The sequence below is a fragment of the Ictalurus punctatus genome, chromosome 10 (assembly GCF_001660625.3).
Source record: "Ictalurus punctatus breed USDA103 chromosome 10, Coco_2.0, whole genome shotgun sequence".
In the NCBI taxonomy this organism is placed as follows: domain Eukaryota; kingdom Metazoa; phylum Chordata; class Actinopteri; order Siluriformes; family Ictaluridae; genus Ictalurus; species Ictalurus punctatus.
In genome coordinates this window covers 29,162,501-29,172,500 of record NC_030425.2, presented here as the reverse complement: position 1 = coordinate 29,172,500, position 10,000 = coordinate 29,162,501, and the positions used below count along the sequence as shown (strand labels likewise).

General features: G+C 42.2%; 1 protein-coding gene across 20 annotated transcripts in view; it reads right to left on the bottom strand.

Moving 5' to 3' along the window:
- The window catches only part of plekha7b (pleckstrin homology domain containing, family A member 7b), a 133,146-nt gene that overhangs the window by 14,058 nt on the left and 109,088 nt on the right, over positions 1–10,000 (bottom strand). For 17 of the 20 annotated variants that reach the window (XM_053683290.1, XM_053683289.1, XM_053683293.1 and 14 more), the window contains 6 exons: positions 9,997–10,000; positions 6,225–6,393; positions 5,978–6,129; positions 5,152–5,443; positions 4,921–5,012; positions 3,763–4,008 (listed from right to left, as the gene is read on the bottom strand). The exon at positions 9,997–10,000 is cut by the window's right edge and continues 98 nt beyond it. In XM_053683290.1, coding sequence (XP_053539265.1) covers positions 3,763–4,008; positions 4,921–5,012; positions 5,152–5,443; positions 5,978–6,129; positions 6,225–6,393; positions 9,997–10,000 — 955 coding nt within the window. The remainder of the gene's footprint in view (positions 1–3,762; positions 4,009–4,920; positions 5,013–5,151; positions 5,444–5,977; positions 6,130–6,224; positions 6,394–9,996) is intronic. The other 3 variants (XM_053683292.1, XM_053683307.1, XM_053683299.1) reach the window with 2 other exon arrangements.

The following is a 10,000-nucleotide window of genomic DNA, read 5'->3' as shown; positions in this document are numbered from 1 at the left end:
TGATGTGGGAATAAAATGGAGCGCGGTGGATGACGTGGGAATAAAATGGAGCGCGGTGGATGACGTGGGAATAAAATGGAGCGTGGTGGATGACGTGGGAATAAAATGGAGCGCGGTGGATGACGTGGGAATAAAATGGAGCGCGGTGGATGATGTGGGAATAAAATGGAGCGCGGTGGATGATGTGGGAATAAAATGGAGCGTGGTGGATGACGTGGGAATAAAATGGAGCGTGGTGGGTGACGTGGGAATAAAATGGAGCGCGGTGGATGACGTGGGAATAAAATGGAGCGTGGTGGATGATGTGGGAATAAAATGGAGCGTGGTGGATGACGTGGGAATAAAATGGAGCGAGGTGGATGACGTGGGAATAAAATGGAGCGTGGTGGATGACGTGGGAATAAAATGGAGCGAGGTGGATGACGTGGGAATAAAATGGAGCGAGGTGGATGACGTGGGAATAAAATGGAGTGCGGTGGATGACGTGGGAATAAAATGGAGCGCGGTGGATGACGTGGGAATAAAATGGAGCGCGGTGGATGACGTGGGAATAAAATGGAGCGCGGTGGATGACGTGGGAATAAAATGGAGCGCGGTGGATGACGTGGGAATAAAATGGAGCGCGGTGGATGACGTGGGAATAAAATGGAGCGCGGTGGATGACGTGGGAATAAAATGGAGCGCGGTGGATGACGTGGGAATAAAATGGAGCGCGGTGGATGATGTGGGAATAAAATGGAGCGCGGTGGATGACGTGGGAATAAAATGGAGCGTGGTGGATGATGTGGGAATAAAATGGAGCACGGTGGATGATGTGGGAATAAAATGGAGCGTGGTGGATTATGTAGGAATAAAATGGAGCGCGGTGGATGACGTGGGAATAAAATGGAGCGCGGTGGATGACGTGGGAATAAAATGGAGCGTGGTGGATGATGTGGGAATAAAATGGAGCGCGGTGGATGATGTGGGAATAAAACGGAGCGCGGTGGATGATGTGGGAATAAAATGGAGCGTGGTGGATGATGTGGGAATAAAATGGAGCGCGGTGGATGACGTGGGAATAAAATGGAGCGCGGTGGATGACGTGGGAATAAAATGGAGCGCGGTGGATGACGTGGGAATAAAATGGAGCGCGGTGGATGACGTGGGAATAAAATGGAGCGCGGTGGATGATGTGGGAATAAAATGGAGCGCGGTGGATGACGTGGGAATAAAATGGAGCGCGGTGGATGACGTGGGAATAAAATGGAGCGTGGTGGATGACGTGGGAATAAAATGGAGCGCGGTGGATGACGTGGGAATAAAATGGAGCGCGGTGGATGACGTGGGAATAAAATGGAGCGCGGTGGATGACGTGGGAATAAAATGGAGCGTGGTGGATGACGTGGGAATAAAATGGAGCGCGGTGGATGATGTGGGAATAAAATGGAGCGTGGTGGATGATGTGGGAATAAAATGGAGCACGGTGGATGACGTGGGAATAAAATGGAGCGTGGTGGATGACGTGGGAATAAAATGGAGCGTGGTGGATGACGTGGGAATAAAATGGAGCGCGGTGGATGACGTGGGAATAAAATGGAGCGCGGTGGATGACGTGGGAATAAAATGGAGCGCGGTGGATGACGTGGGAATAAAATGGAGCGTGGTGGATGACGTGGGAATAAAATGGAGCGCGGTGGATGATGTGGGAATAAAATGGAGCGTGGTGGATGATGTGGGAATAAAATGGAGCACGGTGGATGACGTGGGAATAAAATGGAGCGTGGTGGATGACGTGGGAATAAAATGGAGCGCGGTGGATGACGTGGGAATAAAATGGAGCGTGGTGGATGACGTGGGAATAAAATGGAGCGTGGTGGATGACGTGGGAATAAAATGGAGCGCGGTGGATGACGTGGGAATAAAATGGAGCGTGGTGGATGATGTGGGAATAAAATGGAGCGTGGTGGATGACGTGGGAATAAAATGGAGCGCGGTGGATGACGTGGGAATAAAATGGAGCGTGGTGGATGATGTGGGAATAAAATGGAGCACGGTGGATGACGTGGGAATAAAATGGAGCGCGGTGGATGACGTGGGAATAAAATGGAGCGCGGTGGATGATGTGGGAATAAAATGGAGCGTGGTGGATGATGTGGGAATAAAATGGAGCGCGGTGGATGATGTGGGAATAAAATGGAGCGTGGTGGATGACGTGGGAATAAAATGGAGCGCGGTGGATGACGTGGGAATAAAATGGAGCGCGGTGGATGATGTGGGAATAAAATGGAGCGCGGTGGATGACGTGGGAATAAAATGGAGCGCGGTGGATGACGTGGGAATAAAATGGAGCGCGGTGGATGACGTGGGAATAAAATGGAGCGCGGTGGATGACGTGGGAATAAAATGGAGCGCGGTGGATGATGTAAGCACAATGAGGCCGAAGCAGACACAGCTGAAGCTCGTCATGTTGTAGTTTTATTGGAGTTAGCTCACTGTAGCAGCTGATGCATTCCGGACATCTAAAAGCTGATGATTTGTGACTAGAACCCTCTGACTAGAACCCTCAGTTAGCAGGGTGTGGAACCCTTCCTGAGCAGGGCATTAGCGCTTAGCTCAGTTAGCACAGGAGTGAAATAAACATTCGAGGAATTAAAGAACTATTTTAATCTCTCAATCACCTTAATCTCCATTTACATCATCACAGACAGAGCCAGAACAAAAGCGACGAGAAGCAGGAAGGAAAGAAAGAAAGATCACCGTAAAGAACAATAAACGTAACTCTTTTTTGAATGCTTTCATCTTTTCTTTCAGTCGTTCTTTACAATGATTTTTTCCCGCTCTTTCTTTGTTCCTTTCTTGCTTTCATTTTCTATTTCTTCTTCCTTATAATCTCTCTTTCTTTTTCTTGCTCTTCTTTTATTTCTTTATTTCCTTTCTCTTCTCTTTGTTCATTTCTCTTTCTTTCTTTCTTTCGCTTTTTCTTGATCTGTATAAATATTTCTTTCTTCTCCGTGTTCTTTTTCTTGCTCCTCTTTTTCTCTTCATATTTTTTCTCATTCTTTTTTTTCTTTCTCTTCTTGTTTCTTGTTATTTACAATGCCTCTTTCTTTCTTTCTTTTTCTCATCAGGATAAAAAAAAAAAAACCCACTATGTTCCTGTGTAACTGTCGGCCCTCGGACGAAACATCAGACCCCAACTCATCCTACAATCCCACAATCCTTCAGGAGCGAGCACACACACACACACACACACACACACACACACACACGCGTGTTCCATGTGCTGCGTGTGATTGGTTTAGCTGTACACCACAGTTGAAGCGCAGAATCACGTTGTTAAACTCGTTATAACAAACGATGTTATGATTTAAACAGGTCGTCATTAGTAGCTGTGCTTCGTGTTGAATGAAATCGTTAAATCAGTAAATAATTACACCCCTCACAGGCGAGAGCGCTTTGTCGTTCATTAGCATGGTGAAAATCAAGGCGCTCGCTTTCTTCTTTAATTCCGTGCGCAGAAGACCTCGGCACATCCCTCGTTTCTCCTGTCTACATTCACAACATTCATAACTCCGTCCTCTTAAGCCCTTTCCATCCTCTTGCTGACCTCATTTCCTGTCTCTGACACTTCCCCGAAACACTCACTCACCTGCTAAAGCCTCTACTTCAGTCACTCACTGCTTATGCTAAAGCTAAACGCTAAGCGTATTAGCATTTTATTGCTAAATATCACAAGGCGTTCATGTGGTTTGTGTGATAAGGAGCTGAGCTCTAACGTACTGATCCCAGGTCTGCGGAAACGGGCCGTGAGGAGGAGGAGGAGGAAGGAGGGCGAGATGAAGAGGCCTGGCGCTCGCCCTGGCTCAGGGTGCGCTTGCGTTCTCGCACCAGCGCCTTCTGGTGGCGCTTCATCCTCTCCAGCTGCTCGTCAGCGCTCATGCGACCTCGCTGCTGCTGCTGCTGCTGCTGCTGCTGCAGCGGCACTTCGGACGAGTACAGACGCTCCAAGGCACTCTTTGGTCTCTCCTGGTCAATGTGTGTGTGGGGGGGGGGGGGGGGTATGAAATGGAAAAAAGGAGAGAAAAAGGGGAAGGAAGGAAGGAAGAAACAAAGAGAGGTCGGGTAAAAAGGGAGAGGGAAATGGAAAGAAAAAAAGAAGGAAGTGAACCCGGAATTGAAAGAAAGAAGAAAAAGAACAAGAAGTAGAAGAAGAAGAAAGGGGTGGGTAAAAATGAGAGGGAAATGGAAGGAAGGAAGAAAAAGAAAGAAAGAAAGAAAGAAAGAAAGAAAGAAAGAAAGAAAGAAGAAGAAAAGGGTGGGTAAAAACGGAGACAGAAAGGCAGGGAAGGAAGGAAGGAAATGAAAAAAAGAAGAAAGAAGGAAAAGAAGAAGAAAAGGGTGGGTAAAAAAGGGAGAGGGAAATGGAAAGAAAAAAGAAGGAAGTAAGGATGGAAATGAAAGAAAGAAAGAAAGAAAGAAAGAAAGAAAGAAAGAAAGAAGAGGGTGGAAGAAAAGACAAACAAGGGAAAGGAGGGAAAGAAGGGTGGGTAAAAAAACAGGAGAGACAAAGGGAAGGAAGGAAGGAAATGAAAAAAGTAAGAAATAAAGAAAGAAAAGGACCGGTAAAAAGGGAGAGGGAAAGGAAAAGAAAAAACGAAGGAAGTAATGGCGAAAGAAAGAAAAAAAGGAGAAATAGAAGAAAAAGAAGAAGAGGGTGGGGGGAAACAGAAAAAAGGAAAGAAAGGTGGGTAAAAAGAATTGTCTCATGCAGTATCACTGGCCCAGCTTCTATATCTGATGAATTTTTTTCTTCTGCTCACTATTTTAAACCAAATTGAAATCCTTTCTTTCTTTCTAAGCTCCACGGAAACGTGTCCTAGCGTGATTATTATGGTCTGTGCTCCTTCAAGGTAGTACCAGTTTGGAGTTGTACTGTACCTTTAAGCTGGATGTGTCGGCTCCTCTTCTCAGGGTGACGTAGGAGGAGATGTTTGTGGACTGATGGAGTCTGGATGAAGAACCTGTCACACCTGGTGATGAGATCAGAAACGAGTTTAACCAGCACCTGTGCACACTTTATACAGCGTTCTCGCTCTGACCTTGGAGAACCTATCAAAATCCAAACTCCTGCTCATCACCACGGCAACAGGCATGGCACATTAACGTTACCTCTGCTTGGTAAGGTCTGGTAGCCTCCATCTTGCCCCAAACCACTCATCTGTCCCGTGACACCCAGAAGTTCAGGTTCACTGAGGAACGCCCGCAGTTCCACCTTGTCTCCGTTGGGGTACTGTCCAATCTCGCGGTCACGTTTGCGCTCGTCGGATTGACGCTTGAGGCCACGGACGGACGTGTGGCGGATGACGGAGGTCTCCTTGGGAAGGGGTGGGACGGCCGGAGGGTGGTCATCTGGACTGTAGAGGTGGGGGAGAGGAGGTCTGGGTGGGGCGTCTTCTTCAGGCTGGAAAGAGTCCGAACAAGCCTTCAGAGATCTGATCTGATCAGCAACCGGTGCAGCAATACGTCAATTAACACGTAATCAACATCGACAAAAAAGAAGGCGGAGCTAACACCAACACATTATCAAGAGGTGTGGTTAGTCGTGCTATTGTGATATCCGATCAAATCAGCTCCTCTTGTTCCTTTTGCCTTTTGAGTTTTTTCCCCCCAGTTAACACACCTCACACGCACCGACCAATCGGAGTGTCCGTGAAAATTTGGCGCGTCTTGTCTCATGAGTGAATATGAGTTTTATGACACGGCACGTTAGAGACATTTCAGCAGATTGGAAACAAATCGGACGATTACAAATCTTTCTTGTCTCTAGCTAGCTAGCTAACGAGTTGCTGTACACCCGGAGGCCGGGAGTAGTAACTGCGTTGTTATAGTTACAGGAAGTGCACATTCCTTCATTCACGAGCTTAACCAACATGAACAAATACCAGTGTTACACCATGAATACACACTCGAGTGACAGAACGTGGAGGTTTCTTACCCATACTGGCTTGGGGAGAGACTGGGAGAACTGGAAGGTCTGAACGCTGGGCTGCACTGGACTGAGCTGAGGACTCGACTGGACCGGTTTCGGTTCTCCCACCAGGATCGAAGGCACAGATGGAGACAACGCCGAAGGCACAAGTTTCCTCTCTGCCTCACACACACACACACACACACGCACCACCAGTGAACACAAGCACACTCAGCTGAACGCTACAGTATGTATGAGAGACGGGTGTGAGTACCTCGGGCGTGGCTCCGGTGCGTGGGGGCGATGACGGGGGGGACTGCCCCGCGCTCACCTGGGTTCTGCACAGAGTCCACGATGATTTTGTAGTTTGCTTTGCTGGAGCTCAGACCCGCCATCACGTCCTCGATCCGCCACAGCTCCTTCCGCAGCTGGCTTTTCTCCCGCTGAGAGGGACAAACGCAAAAAAAACCTTTATTTCCTGTAAAAACGCCTGAAATTATTGGCACCTCGACACTTCATATTTGGACAGAATGATAGCACTGTGGTGCTAAAAACAAAAATCGAGAGGAATTACGCTCATTTATAAAACGGAAAAGGGTGGGTAAAAAGGGAGAGAGAGAGGGATGGGGAAAAAGGGAGAGAGAGAGGGATGGTAGGAAGGAAGGAAGGAAGGAAGAGGAGTAGGGAGAAGATGAAGAAGAAGAAGGAGGAAAGGGGTGGGGGAAAAGGGTGAGAGAAAGGGAAGGAAGGAAAGGAGAAAAGAAAGAAAGAAAGAAATAAAGAAAGAGGAGGATGAAGAAAAACGAGAAGAAGAAAGGGGTAGATAAAAATAGAGTGAGAAAGGGAAGGATGGAAGGAAGGAAGGAAATTAATGAAAGAAAGAAAGAAAGAAAGAAAGAAAGAAAGAAGGGATGGGTAAAAAAGGGAGAGGAAAATGGAAAGAAAAAGAAGAAAGTGAGGCCATAAATGAAAGAAATAAGAAGAAGAATGAAAGAAAGAAAAGGAAAGAAGAAGAAGAGGGTGGGGGAAAAGAGGAACAAGGGAAAGAAAGGCGGGTAAAAGAGGAGAGAAAAAGGAAGAATTGTCTCATGCAGTATCACCGCCCCAGCTTCTGTAACTGATGAATTTTTTTCTTCTGCTCACTATTTTAAAGCAAAGTTAAATCCTTTCTTTCTTTCTAAGCTCCATGGAAACGTGTCCTAGCGTGATGATTATGGTCTGTGCATTGCACTGATTTATCACAGGTATGAAATATAAAATCACTGAGAGGCACGGCCTTGAGCGGCTTACAGCTTTTATAAAACAGCGAGAAAACAATATGATAAAATCCCGTTTTTAATAAATAACTACATTTATTATTAATAATATTCACAGTAAACAATTCTTCCACACAATGTCGTCTGTTAACTGCGTGCTTTAGATAGAAGGACGGCTTACATGTAACCTTTTGTTTAAAACCTAGCACATTAATACACATTCATTCATTCATTCATTCATAATACACGTTCATTCATTCATTCATTCATAATACACATTCATTCATTCATTCATAATACACATTCATTCATTCATTCATAATACACATTCATTCATTCATTCATAACACACATTCATTCATTCATTCATTCATAATACACATTCATTCATTCATAACACACATTCATTCATTCATTCATCCATTCATAATACACATTCATCCATTCATAATACACATTCATTCATTCATAACACACATTCATTCATTCATTCATTCATAATACACATTCATTCATTCATAACACACATTCATTCATTCATAATACACATTCATCCATTCATTCATAACACACATTCATTCATTCATAATACACATTCATTCATTCATAATACACATTCATTCATTCATGCATAATACACATTCATTTATTCATAATACACATTCATTCATTCATAATACACATTCATTCATAATACACATTCATTCATTCATAATACACATTCATTCATTCATAATACACATTCATTCATTAATTCATTCATAATACACATTCATTCGTTCATAACACCCATTCATTCATTCATAATACACATTCATTCATTCATAATACACATTCATTCATAATGCCGATTCATTCATTCCTTGATTCATAACACCCATTCATTCATTCATTCATTCCATAAACACATTCATTCATCCATAGTGCACATTCATCCATTCATAACACACATTCATTCATAATGCACATTCATTCATATTAGACATTCATTTATTAATAATACCCATTCATTCATTCATAATGCACATTCATTCATATTAGACATTCATTTATTAATAATACCCATTCATTCATTCATTCATTCATAATACCATTCATTCATTCATAATACCCATTCATTCATTATAAACATTCATAATACACATGCATTCATTCATAATACAAATACATAATACACATTCACTATATACATGCATTCATTAATTCATAACACACATTCATTCATAATACACATCCATTCATAGTACACATTCATTCATTTACAATACACATTCATACACATTAATTCATTCATAATACACATTCATTCATTCAAAATTCACATTCATTCATTTATTTATTTACAATATACATGCACTCATTCATACTACACATTCATTCATTCATTCATAATACATTCATTCATATTACACATTCATTCATTCATTCCATATATCAATTAATTCATTCATAACATTAATTCATTCATACTACACATTCATTCGTTCGTTCATTCCATACATCAATTCATTCATAACATTAATTCATTCATAATACATTCATTCATAATACACATTCATTCATTCAAAATTCACATTCATTCATTTATTTATTTACAATATACATGCACTCATTCATACTACACATTCATTCATTCATTCATAATACATTCATTCATATTACACATTCATTCATTCATTCCATATATCAATTAATTCATTCATAACATTAATTCATTCATACTACACATTCATTCGTTCGTTCATTCCATACATCAGTTCATTCATAACATTAATTCATTCATACTACACATTCATTCGTTCCATACATCAATTCATTCATAACATTAATTCATTCATAATACATTCATTCATAATACACATTCATTCACAGCTCCATCTACATCCAAGTCGTAACATCTTGGCAGAGGCAACCAGGCTTTAGATAAATGTATCCTGGTGCTCAGCAGAATACATGATGATCGATCTTCACCAAAGCAGCACGCATCATCAGGGATTTTTGTTGTTGTTTTTGTTTGTATTCAGTCGTCTTTTTACACCAAACAAACTGATGGTGTTCACACGGAAAAAGATCATTTGTTTTCAACTGGCCACAGAAATACGACTCCAATCGACTGTAGCTCCAGTAAGACTCCAGGAAACGTCCAGGAGCTGCGTTTTTATGTCTTTTGTGCAAATCTACCAAACAGTTGCTCAGCTGTTACTCACATGGCATTTAACTATGGAATGAAAAGGTGCTCTTTGAGTTCTTCTTCACCTCCACGAGAACAAAAGCTAATACTCTTTCCTCAAGGAGATCACAAATGAAGAACTTTTTATTGACACTGAACAGTCCTGTAACCTGATTCTGCTGGAACCAACTTCATCAAAAAATATGATCCAAGTGGAACCAGTGGCCAGGTGCTACACTTTCTGGTTTATAGTAAAAGTGGAAAAAGAAAAAGTCTTTGCTGGTCGTCATACCAAACATACCAAACAGAAGAAGAGAGCAGAAGAATAATAGTCAAAGCATGACTATTATTAAGAATTTCTATTTTTTCTATTCAATGTCAAGTGGGACCAAATATTTTCTAAAAGAAAGAAAGAGAAAAAAAGGTATTTCAAAGGCAATTGAAAGCGTCGAACATGTTTAAACACCCGGAGTGACTGTTCTATTTAAAAAATAATAAAAAAACTATTTCAAATAATTACATTTAAAAAAAAAAAAAAAAAAAAAAAAAAAGCATTGGTAAGTTGGAAAAAGAAATCGGGATGGTGAGTGTTTTGAAAAGCTGTGGTGTGATGTTTGGACCTGC